This window comes from Scomber scombrus, chromosome 11 (assembly GCF_963691925.1).
Source record: "Scomber scombrus chromosome 11, fScoSco1.1, whole genome shotgun sequence".
Lineage (NCBI taxonomy): Eukaryota > Metazoa > Chordata > Actinopteri > Scombriformes > Scombridae > Scomber > Scomber scombrus.
Genome location: NC_084980.1, coordinates 18,330,650 through 18,349,237, shown reverse-complemented (window position 1 = coordinate 18,349,237; position 18,588 = coordinate 18,330,650). Strand labels below are relative to the sequence as shown.

The following is an 18,588-nucleotide window of genomic DNA, read 5'->3' as shown; positions in this document are numbered from 1 at the left end:
CTGCAGTCAAACCAGGGATGTTGCAATTCTATGGTCAGCGTTTTGAACCTTGAAGTCACCAAGATACCATGACTAGACCTACAAAGAAGAAACATTGCCTCTTGAAAGGAGAACAAGAAAAATTTAAAACACAATCACAGTAATTCTTGAGTTCTCTTTGAAAGATCAAATTACTTATAAACAGATGTTGTGCAGCTTTGCAGATATTTCAAACATAAACTGTAGTAGGACATCTTGATGTAGAGACATCCATTTGCCATTGATTGCACAGCCAAACACAAGACAATGGCTTGTGTTGATGCATGTCAGCAAGTAGGATGATGTCATTCATTCGCAACACACATCGTGTGACACTTCCAATGTTCCATTCAAACAGATCGAAATAGTTACAAGCATAGATGAAAAGAAACCCACAAGCAACAACAATCATTTTGATTATAGCTTTGACCCTAAAGACACTACAACACTAGAAGAGGATGACAGATTGAAAACACAAAATGAAACTGACAGAACTCTGAATGTATAAAAAGCCCATTCTGGTACCAAAGTGTGCTCCACTCATGAGTGCCACTTCAGAAACATACTGCAGTGCGTTAACACTGGATGCAAATGGACGCACAGAGAAAAAAGATGTCATGGAACCTCACAGTCACATACATTATCCTCCAAGTCTGAGTCACTGCTGAGTCTGTGAGGTGAATGAAGCTGTGATGAGGAGATAGTGTAACCCTTCTATCCTGTCATTCATGCAGAACCTCAGAGTTCATGTTGATCTCATGACTGTGGCACCGTGTTCCCTGGCATGGGATGTGCCATCTCCCTTGCCATCTGAGTGAACAGGAGAGGCTTGTTGCTCTGCCACGAGGCTTCCCCTCAAGATCCAGCACTGCTGACACTGGGGAGGGGTACAGCCACATGGAGACAGATGGCACCTATGGTGGGCAGCCCATGTCTGCCTCAGGACGGTATGACAGGAGGGCTGCTTCACTTAGGATTTACACAAAGGTTTGGATGAATCTGTTGCGTATCATAGCATCAATATTACACCTCCAAGGGGATTTCCAGTTAGTGACCTTGAGATATTTGCCTGCTATTGCCGTGTTTTGCCAAGTGTTTAATAGCTTTTTTTGTTTGAATGTGTTTTTATTTTATGTGCTTTGTACTGTAATTTTCAGTACTCAGTTTCAACCAGGTCTCCCTTGAAAATATTTTTTTAATCTAAGTGGGACTTGCTATTTTCAATAAATAAAGATTAAATTTTACTGAAGATAAACAGTGACACTTTCATAAAAATATGTTTTGTTCAGACTGAAAAAAAGCTGGAAATTAGAGTTTGAATTCATGATGTTTTGCACAATACTTGTCCATTAAGATGTCATACAGACAAATTTACTACAAGTGACTGACATTTTTTATTAATATTTGTTTAAATCAAGTCAAAAATAAAGGTAAAAGTGAGCAGAAGCAGATATTTCTCATAAATGTATTTATTTATTTATTAATATTATTATTATTAATTAGGCAAAGACCATTCTCTTCCAGATTTAAATATTTCAGACAGCTTATCTTACAATATTAGCTACAGAAGTATTGTAGCTACAGAAAATAAAACATTTACTACAAAAAATGGTGACATTTTAAATAAATGACTTCAATACAATTATAGTAAAGAACATACTTCATGGCTAAGTCATGTTTTTTGGATATTTCATTATAAATGTAGCAGGATGAAAATCCAACAAAATGTGAGGTCCGTCCTATGTTAGTGTTTGTGAGCTCTGATGCCAAGTCAGACATAAGAGCTCACAAACGGCCCACAGTTTCAATGTAAGAAAGTCTGTGTCTTTAGTGATAGGGTAGAACAGTTGAACAGAAACTATCATACTGTTTTTAGGAGAAAATCAGTAACTGAAACAACCCACCTGGAAAAGCTGAACATGCATTTCCCATCCTGAAGGTTTCCTCTGCCCTCTCTAGATGTCTCCTGTATAGTCTGATCCATAGAATACCACTTCCATCCTAAAGTCCTGGCCTTTTCCGTATTATTGATATCTTCCCAAATGCCAGAAACAAGAAACAATGTAGAAACTTATTAAACTACACTTTCTATTTCTTCAGTTTTCCAACTCTGTGTGGAAGTGAGGTCTCGCCGCTGTGAATGCCTCACATTCTGGCTTGTGTCTGGTTTCTATTACACCAGCCTTCTGCCCAAGAAGGAAGTATAAAAAACAGAGAGGCAGAAAAAAAATTCTCCTCTGGCAAGTGACCCTGATCCAAGGGTTCAGACTGGAGGAAATCGTACTGCAGATTGAAATGAACACCCAGCTGAGGGAGCGTGTTAATCGCAACACAGTCAAAGCTCATGTGCAACATTTGTAACACAGATGATGAGAGTTTCTCTCTCTCTCTCTCTCTCTCTCTCTCTCTCTCTCTCTCTCTCTCTCTCTCTCTCTCTCTCTCTCTCTCTCTCTCTCTCTCTCTCTCTGTCTCTCTCTCTCTCTCTCTGTTTTTCTCTATGTCTTCATATATCACTCTTTGCTGTCCTTATACCCCCAAACCATACATACAGTTTTAGCAGGGGCTCACTCTGAGAAAAAGGGTGATCTATGATTGTGGTACATTTCACAAATCCAGAAGGCCGTTAAGAATACCAACCTCACAAAAACTCACACATTCACACTCATCCACACTAAATGCAGATTAGCCACCTCTGCATTATCTGTCAATTACATAACAGTTTCTAATAGGAGACAGTTATGAAAAACAACTTTGGAGATATAAAGACAGGGAGTTTGAGGACAGGAGGGTCACAGAGACATAAGCCACCTTGCCTCAGCGCAAATCCGCTAGAATGTATCCAGCAGGTATGCTCAGTCATATCAAATGTCATAATATTTAGATCTTCCATCCAGGCAAATGGCCAGATAACAGAGCAGTGGACAGGTCGCACTCCCCCCCCCCCCCCCCCCCCCCCCCCATGTCCTTTCCGACTTAATGTTTATACTGCATGCTTTCACCTCAGCTTGCGGAGCTCAGTAGCACACGTTGTTACTTAAAACATGTGATGGATTTTTTCACATGGTGGCAAGATTGGCTGTATGTGGACAACAGTCTCTCTCTCTCTCTCTCTGTCAAACACACAGACTTCACTCTTTTTTTCCCCAAAAAGTCTGAAATAGCATGACAAAGTACAGATGAGGAGGTGATTCATGCAAAATTAAAATCAGAAAGGAATTTCTCAATCTCTGTATTGTATGTGCCAAGGCTTGCTGTCAAATTTGGAAAGGGATCTGAACTCAACTACTTTTATTAGAGCACAGATAAACGGGTTAGTGTCTGGTTTGCATTAATGAAATGTATCTGGCCATTGTCATTGTCATAATGCTGCTTTCGCAAGGTCCTCAATAACCCTTAATTATGACCTGTATACAGCCATAAAGCAAAGAATAACGTTCAACAGTAAGTCTACCATCAATCAGATCACAGTTTTAACTCAGTTGTTTAAGTGTGGATGAGAAATTCAGGATTTCCTGTCTTAATATATTTGGAGAATATTGGACTGTGTTTGGGGAGTCCTACAGCAAAGACAACTGCAGCAAGACATGCCATGAATAAGATACAAGCACATAAGACGTCTTTGCTATGAGATCTCATTCTGTTTGAGTAGTTTTCAGTCTAAAGAAAGCTCTGAGAAGTAGCCATCTGGGCCTGCAGGACTCATCCTCCGGAGGCCTTGCCTTTAAGGCTCCCCTCTCCATCTGACTGAGGAGATGTGGCGTAGCAAGCACCCCTGGTGCAGCATGCAGGAAGAGAAGACAGGGGATGCTGCTGGAATGGCTAGAGCATTTGGGCTTTGGACATGTGCCATCCCTAAGGGACAGATACGCACGTGTTTTTAAGTTGCAACGCGTTTCTCTCCCTGCAAAATCTTCCCATCATCCAAAAGACACAGATGGTCCAGTGAAGACAGTTGATAAGTGAACATTAGAGTCAGTAAGAATTTATGTTAATTGACAGTGAATAGAACTTGATGCTCGTGGCTGTGATTTACAATTAGCAGTCACTCAGGTTCCACTGTGCTCTACTCTGATGGAATAAAACATCTTTGATAAATACAATACAGGTATCTTCTATGGATAGTTCAGCACTGCCTGAATAGACAAATGCATTACCATAAAATAACACTTATTTTCATCCCACTCTTTCATGAAAAATATAATAATAACGTAAGTGTAATCATGAAACAAAAGACCATTAACTAGTCTCAGAGATTATGGCAAAATATTTGAATTGAAACTCAAAATTACAAAACAGCAAACACAGAAGTGCACCAACTCACATGTGCAAAACAATGACTGTTTGGTTTTGAATATGTTGTCCCTGTGTCCAAGGACTATTCAGGCTGATCTTGCTTTGGGACACCGTGGTTTACGTTGATAAATATTGATTGGACTGCCCAGAGCCAGGAAAATGTGGTATTCCCTGGTAACACATTGTTTGTCATTGCTCTAGTTTCAAGGACTGGCATCATGTGACAGCCAAATGACAAGTTTTTAATATTCATTAGGTTAAAGTTATATTTAGTGTGAAATGTAAAACAGGTCCTTTTTTTTAAAATGTGGTAGCATCTGTAAAATATGAACAATCTCAGACTGAGATTTTTTTTTTTAAACATGATGGATGACAAATAAGTTAATTTTAAAAAATCCAGAAATTCCTGTGGTAGTAAAAACACATTTATAGCTCATTTTTAATCACGTGTTCTGCAAGTCACAGAGTCGTTTTAACAGACAGATTTGTTTTATTCCCAGACAGTTTCACCTTTAAGAGGTCACTGGGAGCTGTGAGGGTTTGCAGCAAAGTCGAGTGTTGAAGTGATGCAACATGGAGGAGGTAAGATCTCGACAACTCTACTTGGCCGCCACAAGAATGTCACACAATGTCACCACAAGAGTTTTATCCACAGTGTATTTACTGAACAAAGTTGATGCAAGCAGACTGGGGGCTGTGGAGGTCTGTGTTTATGTAACAAATCAAGCTCCACCATGTGACTTGGATGCGCCCCCCTCAGAGAAAAGAGTGACACAAGACACCAGAGAAAAAACATGCAACTTGGTGCTCGGACTCCTCCTCTCCCATCCCTCCTACTGCTATCATTAAACAGCTCTTACCAGGCTGTAGGAGGAGGAGGAGGGGGGTATCCCATAGGCAGCCTGAGAGTGGTGGCAGTCCCATCTCATTTGCTCATTTTTCTCTCAGTTTCTCAGCCGAGTCTATCCTACCCCCGGGCTTAGTGCGTCCCGTGCCAGTTTTACTAAGGCTGGACTCCACTGAAGCGACTGAGATGAAAAGCCTTGAGGTGGATGCCAACAACTTCCCTCAGCCAGGGCTGTGCGCCTCCCACATATGAGCGAAGCAAGTTGAACTGAGTGTGCATTACACTGTTTAAACACTGCAGTCAAAGACCAGCGGAATGAATGTACTTTAGTTCAGTCTAGTTCACTACATGTTCAAACTAACAGACACAAATTACTTGCCTGACAAAAAGTTTTGTTTTCCAGAACATTCCCAAAATATTTAACATCTGTGTACCATTCTACAAATCTGGACTAGAAATTGCTAAGCATATCAGTAACATTTCAACAACGTAAAGAGATGATTCATTAAATCCGGCCTGCTGTTTTCCCACAAGGAGGTTAATTTAATTGCCCTGAGATAATCCAAACATGCTGCTAGTTAAGGATTTACAGTTAGATTTTTCACAAAAAAAGTTGAAAACAATCCACAGTATCTGTTGTCATATGTAGTGGCCACTGTCTGTGGGCTACATTTCACAGTAGAGCCATGTCATGTTTGACCTTTAACACCTCCTAAGAGTAGCCATAATTTTCTCATTGCATTTCGCATGACTTGATATTGAGGATGTTTAGCTTGCTGGCAGCCTATCAGATGATTGTAGCTCAATTGATAAAAATTGATCAGATGTTCTGCTCATTTTGTTTAAGGAAAAATTGTGTAGTGTGCTGTTTGTTTACATGTTTCACTCGTCTTAAATTAGATCAGCACTCTAACTTAAATTTGCTTGACAGATCTTGGATCCCTGAAAACAAGAGATTTAAGAGTTAATTGAATAGTTAATTTGGTAATCTTTTAAACTGACAAATACACTAAACTGAGATTTCAATTTTATTTATGTCTACAACTTGATGTATGAAACTAGAGGTATGTAAAATCTAAATAGTTTTATTGCCCCATTTATTATTTTTATGCTCACTAACTGATGAAGTTTTCCATCAGGGCACTAAAATAAAACACACATCCAACCCACCCATCCAAATAAACAAAATAACAACGCTTTGCTTGCAGAGCTGGGGGGCTTTTATCTTTGACATTATCTTGTCTTAACTGGCCATGTCATGGGCTGATCTCAGGCAAGCCCAAAGGAGCAGCAGACCTAGTCAGGGTCACTTGGACAACCAGAGATATGTTTACTGCAGCTCGTCTTTCCAGACGCCTTAGTGCCGTTGCCCTTCTCCAACTCAGTGAACTCCCAACACTGGTAACAATGCTGCAGGACCCCCACTGATAACAGCGATTATACCCTCTCTCTTTGGTGTATACTTATGCAAAAAGAGCTTAGACCAAAACTGCATATATGCACATACTGTATAGTGGAGTTAACAGAGGACATGTCAGTTATAAGAAAAGGAAATCTGCTGTGCAAAAAGCACTGATTTGTGTTTAAAAAAAAGTGATAATTCAAAGAAATGCACTAAAAATGCACTACAATACGCACAAATGCACGCAAAATATTAGCCCTCAATATCATTAAGTGATTATATAATGAATATATAAATATATTTGATGTAGGTACTGAGTAGAAAAAGAAGACCTGCTTTTGAATACAAATAAATCAAATATTGTTAAATACTTATCTTTAAACAACTGTTCTTCACTTCTTTTTCAGTTGACGTTTTGAGCCACTAGATGGCAACCACGTATTAAGTCAATACATTGTCATTCACATTCTGGAAATGTGTTTCTTGTGACTTCATTAGAGGAAGAAGTATTCAGATCCTGTCTTTAGTTAAAGTAAAAATACCACATTGTGAACATAGTAAGAGTAAAGCAAATACTGTCAAGAAAAGCTGGTTAAGAGAGTTCATTTTAAATAATTATTACTCTGTTAGTAGTTTAATCTTTAACAATGTATCAAATTGTATTTACCGGTCAGGTTTGAATCTGCAAAGTAACTTGTAACAATGCTTATATGTAGTGGGGGGAAAAACTGCTCTGGGAAATGTACATGGCAATACTGTTTGACTTTCAGCAAACAATGAGGGCAATGACTGGACTTGCCCGCAGTCTTCTGTTGAGCAGGTGGGATGATAGCAATCTGGGAGCAATGACCCAGTTGACACTGAATAACCTGTTCAAAGCAACTATGTGTCATATCCTCATGACTACACGAATATCCCAGCGGAATCCTTCTTTATGGTTGAGTTACAATATTTTAAGTCATTTCATTAATGCAAATGTTGCTGTCTAGGGGTGTTGTGTGTAGACAAGTGCAGGTAAATACTAACAATTCATCTCCACTGTCTCATTTTGCTACAAAGATCCCAGCATCAATAATAATTAATATATAGGCCACATCAAAATAGTAAAGTTTCTCTAATGTTGTAGTCTTATTATTTACATTTGTTTCTGTTTAACTACTTGCACCAATGTATCACAGACATTTTTAAATGTGTTTTTAAAATTATAGTTGCTACTTACTATGTTTTTGTTTCACTTTCTTTTCTTGTGTTCGATTTTCTGCATGACATTATTTGCCATAATATACAACCTTTTTCCACTATGCTACTCCTTTTTTAAATTGCATGACATAAACCAATAACTTGTCTTAGTATTCAATGATCTGATACAAATTAATTTAAGCCTATATGGCAACAAAATGACACTTTTTATAACATCTCTCTCGACTACACGTCCTATGTTCTAATTAATAACGTTTAACAAAGTAAATTAGATTTTCTGGGTTCAAGTAGCACAATGTTCAAAAACCTCTGTGTGACTTCATAATCAGCTGCATTACAAACTCAACCCTAGGCCCCAGATTCCAAGTTGTTTGAACATTTAAATTCCCAGTTGAATGCAAATTCAAGTTAAAAAGGCAAATAATTCCAACAACTGCATGTCACGAGAGCCTCCAGCATAATCCACAGTGCCACAAAGAGAATGGATAATGAAATTATGTACCTACCTGTCCATGTGGATAAAGCAGTAGCTTATTCTATCTTTTATGGTAGAGCATCCTGGGCGCGCATCCAGAGGCATCGTTTCACTGCTCAGGCTCAGAAGCAGGATGAGAGAGACAATGGGTCATTTTTCTTCAAAACCCCCTCACCACCAAGTACAGGCAGGACACTCAGGAGACCAGCATCCTACCAAAGGCCCCATTGTTCCCCAGCCAGTCCTCCTCCATTGCCATGACCACCGAATGTTTATTTATTTAATGCAGGATGACTTCTACTACAACCCCATTCATTCACCCAGAAATGAACAGCTCTGGACCTCCAAAACCTTGCTTTTTCTGAGCATGTGCACACATAATAAGATGATCAGACAGCCACAAAAGTTATCATTGGCTATACACACTGTTATTTATCTATTATTATTTAAATTCCTGGGCATTGAACACATTTTATTATCTACGTAGTTCTTTCCTTATCTTCTGTTAAATACTTGTGTCCAGTTTTGGATCTTGAATCTTTGCCATTTTCAAAGGTTATTTTCAAGGCCAAGTGTGCCTGTGCACAGCATTTCCGCAGCTGCATTGAGAGGTCTGTTGTGTTTTGTCAAGTGATGGAAATTTGGTATGACATAATTCTTTTGTCTGATGTTTCATGGCTTGCAAACAACTTGATCTAAAAATAACTAATATACTTCAGAAGTGACTTTACATTTGACCTCTTGTAGCTAAAAACATGAAATATAAAATTGAAGTTGAACTGACTCGTAGAGAATCTCTACATATCAATTCAGATTACAGCAGCAGTTTCTACTCAATGTTAGTAATGAATTTAAAGTTTGTAACACTTTCCATAAGAGAAATTGAGCTCAAAGGGCTTTACGTACAAAGACTACATAAAACAAGACATTATTCCAATAGTACCAGGGTGTCTTAACACTGCTTTCCATCAGATATAGTGTATATTTTTATGTTAAGTCTGAATGATATAAAAGATAAATAAAACGTAAAATGGATATTTGTTATTTAGCAACAAACAGCATATAAACCTGACTCAAATTACATAAAATTAAAAATGTGCAAAAAATGTAATCAGCTATGAAGATGAACTTTTTTCTCTTGGTACTACTTAATTAAACAAAAAAAAGCATCCACCAGAACTTTAATTTTTCATGATGCATAGACATAAAGCAAAAGTCCAACCAACAAATCATTTTAGCCCAACCCCTCTTAAGAAATAAAAGTATATTTCTATCATCATGTTCAATACATATTTAAAGTATTTGTCATCCCCAAAAGGACTAAAATTCATTTTCAAAAGGTGTTTTTTTGTTGATGTGTTTTATTTAGTCAACAAGTTGCACAGAAAAGTATCTTGATAGCTATGTGTTAGGGTCAGGCAGACTATGATATAAGACAACTTATCCATTCTTTGCCAGATTGGGACAATGAGCTCCAGTGTTTACTTGTCCCAACATAGCTGTGCACTGCAGGAAGTGGAGAGATCTACCTCCTGTACCTTTTAAAGAGGGTCAATATTAAAGGAACAACACATACTACAATATATCCTAAGATTACCATATTTTCGAGTACAGACTCGCTTATGGCCATGATTGTTATAATGTAATAAAATTTAGTATATTATATTCCTTCCTAATATTTTTGGGATCAATTTGACCCCAATCAAAGTCAGGAATCAATGCGAGAACCACTGATAATTCACATGGCATGGGGGAGGAGGAAACATTCCTCAAGAACACATTTCCTGTATCATAGGGGTAGAAAAACTGGTTCACATGAGGATGTTGATAGTTCACACAACATAGGGGATGAGCAAACATATAAAAAAATTACCTCAAAGCAAAGGCTTTCTGCTAATGAGGTTTGGTCACAGCTCTTTGACAGTGAAAGAAAGTGTATTTGAGAGCGAGGATAATGTTGAGGAGGACCATGAGACATCCTCCTCTGATGAGAATGAGACCCTTAGTGCTGATCTTCCTGTTGTCTCTCCATTACTTGCATACACTATACCTTCCAAAAATGGAAAGTTCAAGTTGGTCCCTCTCCTCCCTTGGACGACAGGGTTTGATTTAGTGTGGCTAAAGTCATCAAAATGCTTCCAGGCCCCATTAGATATGCTGTCAGCTATGTCTAAGAAATAAAATCAACATTTGAGCTTCATGTAACGGTTGGAAACTGTTGAAAAAGACACACTTGCAAGCCTGAACTGGGTTGCTTATTTTGGTAGCAGTGTACACGCCAAAAGATGAAGCAAAAAAAAGCTATTGGAACACTGTTGCTGGAAGGGCAATATTTCCTGCCTTACTTTCTCCTTATTTTCCTGTCTCTAAAGCCATTTTCATTTATCTTGTGTCATACATCTTGATCATGAACCTTGAAACACAGGAATGAAACACGGTGTACCTGACGTGTTAACTATTCAGAAGAACACATGACACTATGCAATAGTTTAACTTGGAAAAGCCCCTAGAATATGTCCTCATTTGAATTACTCAGATTTGATTGCATCAGTGTTACCTTTGATAGTCCACAACTCGATCAAAAGTGTGCCCTCATTTTTGTCCTTTAGTGTGAGTAAAGTTCAGCAACTACAAAGCATTTGAGCAAATATCAAAACTTACCAGTGGAAGTAATCATGTTGCAATTGGGTAAATGATTGATTCATTTATTACTTTCCATTACATTTTAACAACCTTTAATCCAAAAGTCAGCTGTACATAATTCATTTATAAGGACAGAATGGTGTCAACTTGGTGTCAAGTAGAAAAGTGTACAGATCTTCAATAAACCAGAATACCTTGATTAGAACATACATATTTACTATTTTGTTGAAGTGCAGACTTTTTGAGACACATTTGATAATGTTGGGCATCTGCAGCTTTCCATGCTGATATGACATTTACAGAAAAAGACAATACAATTGTGTCATTACCCACTTCATTCTGATGGATATGTGTTTTGTAGTACACACATATACAGCACTGGTGAGTTGATCATGATTTATTGGATTTTTCAAACTATTGGCCAATTTAGGCGTCTGTGTTGAGCTAGGGGAAGTTATCCCAGAGTGTGGTTGTATTGCACTAATGACAGAGTACTAAACTTAATACTACCAGGCATCCTTGGCATGAACATTGCTACCAAATGGAGTATGGTATCAATTTGCACAATGTGACACGACTGGGGTAGAGTAGAACACAATGTACTTCATGTTAGTGGACACAAAAGTTAATAATGGCTCAAAATGTTGGTAAGAACAAAATGCACAACCTGCATACTTCATAGTCTATGTCAGGGGACCGCCGTGGGAATTCAACTCTTGAGCATGGCTGACTCACACTCGATACAGACAAACAAGCTGCGGTAGAGGAGTGAACCCTGAAAAGTGGGGCAAATATCTCTTTCTCACCAACCTTTACTATTTGTTGTGACTCTTCTCTATGTAGTCATACACAAACAGACGTGGCAGGACATGCTTCAGCATAAGCAGACGTTCTTTGTCTTTGAAACCTACTGTTCAGATCCACAAACTTGTTTCTACAACTGTCATTAAGCATTTTAACCTTTAAGTATACAAGAATTTCACCAACCATTTTAAATCCCAAATGTTAAATATCCCAATTCAGTGACTGTTGCTTCCATGGTGTTGAATAAATTGACTGACACATTAATGAAAATTCCATAAATAACTGGTATTAGCCAATTATCATTTTTAGTCCATGAAACATAGCTCTACATTTGTGAGTGTGAGTTTTGGGGCACGTCCTCTCTAGGGAAACAATCAAGCATAAAACAGGGATGTAAATCAGAAAACAAGGAATGATGTTGCATTTTATGAATAACAATTGAACTTTAGTGACCAAACTAAAAATACACGTGTACGTGCACATAGTTTATCAGTTTGGCTTTGGTTTGTGAGTGACTAGAAGAAAATCATTTACCCTCGGACAGATGACGTGGTGATGTGCAAAGGCCTTTGACAGTAAAGACAAACCTCCAACGTACACCATGTAATGAAAATAAGTGAGACATTAACCTGTTTATCTTATCTGCATGCCACCAGCCAGGGCTCTGATTATGCCAACAAGAATATCAGTACAACAACATGAGGAAGCTTGTGTTACATGAAAAGTTAGATGTGATTGTATGACTGCATTCAGATAAAAAAACATGAACTGAAGTTAAAGTAAAGTTTCACATCCAGGTTTACACATTTTACTTTGACACAGGACAAGTCTTTTTTGTTTTTAAATGTCTAATCAATTTATTATCAAAATTGATTTTAGTACAGCATTCGCTTAAAAGAAAATATATATATAATTAGTTAATTAATTAATTAATTAATTAATTACTAATAAATAGTAATCTGGGCACCTTCAATAGCTTTGAATTTCTTTAAAATTGAATTTTGAACTTCCAGTATGTTGCTTGCGTCTTGGTACCATCTGTTTTAACTCTGTTCAACATGTGTGTGGTTTTATGTATGACCATGGTCACACTCTTGATCTTATCTTTACCCTTGGATTTACCCTTGGCTTTACCCTTGGCTTTACCCTTGGCCCTGACTTTGACTTTGAACTCTTTCTATATTTGATTTTGTCTTTGACCACAAAGGTGTTGTCTTTTGCACTGTGCTTCAGTTTTTGCTCAACCGCAGAAACATACAGTACATTTTCACTTCCTCAATACCCATTCTGCAGCTACTTTTTCACCTTGTTTTTCTGAGTCTTGTACCCACCCACCTAACTTTTCTGACAGTAATGATGTTGTAACCTGGTTCAATGATGATTGTGGTTCTGTGCTAGATTATGTAGCTCCCTACACTGCAAGGTTGATTTTGTCAGCTAACACTTGCCCATGGATGTTACTGTTTCCTCTGATTCATCATTTTTGTTCCATGTGCTATTAAGCAACCTTCATAGGAATCAACCCCACCTCCAATGCTGAATCCAGTTCTCTTTATAAATCTATAATTTGGGAACCTGACTGTTGTTGTAAGAAAGACTTAAAACAGGTAATTATGTCTGACAGCTAGCCACAATATTCAGGAAAATTAAAAATGATTCGTGAGAACAGACAAATACAGAAATACAGAAAAAGTCAACAAGAGTAAATTACAAGAATTTTAAAAAAGTATACCAGAGATAAAAAGGTAGAAAGGCTACATTTGGCCACAAGTGTTCTAGCAACATTTGGAGTAACCAGGTTTGATTTATATTCTAATCATATTTGTATTTTAAATGATTTCACTTCACAGTAAACCAGTTCATTGAGTCAATCATGAGTAAACAAGTGACATAGTCCAAACTATGAGGTCCATAGTTAAATCTTTGGGCAACTACAAATAGATGTTTCACAACCATTTATTTAAGATATGACGAATCAAGAATGTTGAAACTCCACACCAAAGGGCAGTGTAAAAAAAAGGCAAACTACAAACGATTGTGTTTATTGTGACATATAAGTGTAAGTGTTTCTAATCTTTTGTTCCACTATGGAAATAAATTGAAGTGCAGATGCCAGAGACGGTCCAATACAAAACTACAAAGTCCTCAAATTAGTAGATTACATTAAATCTTAAAAGGTTTTTTTTTTTTTTTCCTGGCCACAACACTGATTGTTTTAAAACCTCCCAAACAGGGGAAAGGAGAAAAAAAGCATTATTCTTGAATTACTTCAGTTGCTGGAAATTACCAGCAAGTAGAATGAATAAGTACCAGATGTAGTACCAGATGTGTCCATGATTCTGTGCCAATAGCAACAACCAATAGAAAATGTATCAATCCTCCACTAAGCAATTTCAAAACATGGATTTTTTTTTCAGCTACAGTAATAGTGAATCATGTTATGCAAGCTTTAGCAATATATTATTAATGAATATGACCATAATTAAGTTCAAGTGTAAAACTGCAGCAGATGTAACTCTATCTTTGAGATCTGTATAGAAAGTTGAGAGAAAAAAAATCTTACATTGCATTTATTCATTATAATTGCACCAAATCAGTCATGAAAATTAATGTGTTTTGGACTTTTCATAAGCATGCATGACCCCATAAACATACTGCAGTATTTACAACATTTCAACTAGAACATTTTTATTTACATGTACATTATATAATACATGTTTCAATCTCAATAATGTGAACAAGTGAAAATAAATATGAGCCAGCGGCTCAATAATGTCGTGCCAAGCACGACATTAATCAATATCTGTCTATCTTGTTGGTTTGCTGTCAAGACTGTTAGTAGACATGATACAAAACCCAGGAAAACAAACCAGAATACAGCAATAAGCATATCAATGGTTCATATAGCCTAACAACATATACATATAACAATTTGACTATAATTCATTGTGACAGTGAAATTGTTACAATGAGTTTTGTTTCAAAACCAGTCCAGTCATTTTTAAAAAAGTCTTTTTTTTTCTCAAGCACCATTACTTTCAGGCATCTTTTCATCAGGATTCTTCAGACTCTCAAACTCAAAATAAACAATTAATCAGCCACCCAGGACACTTAGCTACATCTGATGTGGGGAATAAACAATAATGTACAATGTTCACGCTGCACAGACAATCTGCAATGAATGACCCAACATCAAGGGTCTGGAGGTAGAAATCATTATTTTTACCACCTGCCCTCACAAACAGGGATAGCAGAGAATAAGTGATTAGAATCTTACTAATCTCCAGTCTTAATTTCCACATCAGTATGACAAGTGAAGAGAGTGAAGTCACCTCTTGCCCCTATGTGAAAAAGGATTGTCCTCCTTTGTTTCTCTCTAGCATTCTACTGTTTAGTTTAGAAATATTAATGTAATTGAAATTAAGTAAATATGTTTCAAAATCTAAGCAAAGACTGACAGAATAAAAATGGCCACCAATAATAAAATGCCTAAACTAATATTAAAATGAGTAATATTTTTGAAAAACAACTGAGTCAACCAAGAAAAAGTCGCCAAATGCTCACTCATGTTTAAAGCATGGTTTAGTAGCAAAACCACACGTGTGACTATTACTAGAAAAATGTGACCCGTTCCCATGAAACCATGACTCCTGCAGGATTTCCTGAAACTGAGACAATCAAATTCACAATATTGTCACAAAATGTATTGGTTATCTCGACCACTGAGTATATCTTAAGATAATAATGGCATTGTAGATTTGAATAAGAGCTACTAAAATGTTTCCAAAGTGCTTTTTTTTTTGTTTTCACATGTAGGCAATACGCTTTAGAGAAACTTGAAAGGATCTGTTTAAACAATGTCATATGGCATGTATTAGTGCCAGATGTGTGCCTGGGTTCATGGGTTTGTGTGTGTGTGTGTGTATGTGTGTATGTGTGTGCACTATGCTTTTAAGTGAATGTTTGAATATTTCAACACACATCAAAGCAGCTAAACATTATGGGTTGAAAACTTTCTCCAACAGAAAGTTGAAAAAGTTACGATTTGAATTGGCCCGAAGACTTATTCATGGCCCATGTAACAGACTATAAACTGAAAAGAAGGATTTATCTTCATTTTATGTACATATATATATATATATATATTTTTTTTTTTTCTTTTTTTTTTTTTCATGTGAAATATTTTGTAATATGAACATGAATTACAACACCCAATCTTATATAAAAACTGTATGATCAGTGCAGAGGAGAGGAATTATGTAATTAGAAGCAACTGATTACATTATTTAATTATGGCAATAGCTACTTGATCAATAGCAGCAACAGTTAGTTTATTATAGCTGTTGAGTAAATGCTGAGTTACAGAAAGAGTTACAGACATGATTTATTGAGCAATTACATTGTAAAACAATAAAGCTCTACAGTCTCTAGAGTCTCTACAGTGTCAAATAGCTTTATCCAGTCCAGTTCACTTTGTCTCTAATTCAGTCTCATGAAATATTTAGGCCCATCCATTACAAATTGTGATCTTTTGGTTGAGTAAAGGGTTTATTAAAAAGGGGGAAAATCTAAAAACCCTAACCCATACATAATCTCATCCTATTACAAAGTCAGTCATTGAGGTTACAGGTGCCGTTTACAGGAAAAGGACTTCCCAGTATTAAAAAACTAACCTTGACCTAGTAAAACCAGTCCAGTGATGTTACATATACTGCATGGACAACTGCACAAATGTAAGACATAAGCTAAACAAATCACCTGCCCTGTCTGATCGTAGGATTACACAAACAAAGACAATGACTACTTCTAATTAGATGTAAAATTAAGTGTAAAATAATCACATATTTACAACATATTAGTAAGCTTTTCGTTTTTGGCTACCATCTTAATTTCTACACAATTTGACTTTTGTAACAGTGAATTATTATAGGTTGTCACTTCACCATACTAAAACAAATTAGACATGTAGCTTCACCTATTAGGAATTATATCACAATGGAAAATAATCACAATATTCAGTGTCAAACCAACAATACATTTAAGGTCTATGAGACTATTATATTATTGTTGAATTAAATAAATGAAATCTCTGATTTTGGAGGAAAAATATAGATATCAAGTTTGTAATTTATAAACTGTTCAAAATATAGTAGTGGTGCATTTTCTGTATTGCATATTTGACGATTTTAACATATTTTATGTGTTGAAGACACATCCATTATGTGCCTGTAATAATATTAGTGACATCAAGGTAAAAATAATATTTCATTGTGGAATCTAATGTATCCTAGAAACATGCTTTTCAAATCAAAGCTCACCAAGATGATGAAAACCAAAAACAAACCCAATAAATCTATTGCAGGTTTAATATCTGAGTCTGTAACGAAACTGAACATCATTTTGGGGCTGCATTGATCCAAAGCCATATCGGCTGTAGTCAATTTCAGGTATCTTCTCATCAGGATTCTTCAGCTCAAACTCAAAGTAGCACAACATCAGAAAAACAAACTGTTTTAGCTCATTGGTGGCAAAGAAACGCCCAGGGCACATGGAGACCCCGGCACCCCAGGGCATGTTGAAATACTTCACCTTCTTCCCTCCTTTGTAAAAATCAGTTTTCTTGTTCCCCTCTGGATTCAGAAAGCGGTCATATTTGAAAGAATGTGGATCAGTGTGGACTTCTGGGTCAATGTGAACAGCAATGTAAGGAAAGACTGCCATTCTGTCACCCTTGCGAATGAAGTATTCTCGACCATCAGCCATCTTGATCGTTATATCCTGGAGAACTGCTCTGGTGAGGAGTGGTGCAGCAGTGAGTCGGAGGGTCTCCTCTACAGCACTGTCCAAGACTGGTGTTTTCATCAGCATCTCACGGGTCAGGTCGACTAAAGGGCCACCATGTGTGACTTCCTGCCCAGATTCCTTTAGGACCTTATCAACCTCTTCCTTCACAGCCCTCATAGCTTCTGGGTGCTTCATGAGGAAGAGGAGCAGCCAAAATGAAGAAGGACCCGTGTTGCCCTGAGAGGCCCAAAGAAGCACAAACATGTATCTGTTTATCATTTCCTCTGTCATTCCACTCTCCTCTTTGGCCTGCTGCATGTCCCACACCCAGCGACTAATATTGTCCTTGACCTTCATCTTCTGCACTGATAGAGCGTCCCAGAAGAACTCCATCAGCCTGTTTGCTTCCATCCTTTTCTTCGGGGGCAGGACACCATAAGCCAGGTTTGGGAAAAGCTGGTCATATTTACGAAACTCGTAAAATAAGGCTTCTGATTCAGCTCTGTCTTTCTCTTTGGCACTCTCCTCACTCTCTTCAGACTTGGGTGGCACATTGCCGTACAGGGATAAGTAACCAGCCCTAAAAACAATATTGTAGCAGTACATAAACAGTCCATCTTCTATCCAGGTCCTCTGGTCTGCAGCTGAGCCAATGTTGTGCAACATGAGATTCTGCAAATTACTCATCATGGCTTGTGTCATTACCTCCAGGCCTTCCCCCTTCAGATGCTTGTTGCTGGATACCTGGAGAATATGGTGGTCATTCTCTATGGCTGAGTAGCCAAAGACTTTGCGCACCAGATGCCTAGCAAATTGGTTGAAGTCCAGTTTGTCTCGACTCTCCTTAACAAATGCCCCAAAAGACAGAGGGTCCTGAAGAAATGTTATATAAAACCCTCCAAGCTGTACTGTGAATACATCACCATGTTTTTTCTGCATCCTCTCTACAAACTTCAATGTGTTCCTGCGAAACTCTAACACATGACCAAGCCAAGGGATGGGGCCCTTATCCAGCGGGGGTTCTCTTAGTTGTCGCTTTCGAAAAACCCCCAGAAGGTACAACCCTCCTATTAGAGAGGCAAGAAAACCAAGAAGGATCGGTAGCAGCAGCCCCATGACTGA

At 37.5% G+C, this 18,588-nt stretch overlaps 1 protein-coding gene across 1 annotated transcript; it reads right to left on the bottom strand.

Moving 5' to 3' along the window:
• Positions 1–14,239: 14,239 nt before the first annotated feature.
• LOC133990525 (5-beta-cholestane-3-alpha,7-alpha-diol 12-alpha-hydroxylase-like) lies at positions 14,240–18,588 on the bottom strand. The gene has a single exon (XM_062428866.1). It carries the CDS (start codon positions 18,580–18,582, stop codon positions 17,047–17,049), a length of 1,536 nt encoding a protein of 511 aa, XP_062284850.1. The 5' UTR covers positions 18,583–18,588; the 3' UTR covers positions 14,240–17,046.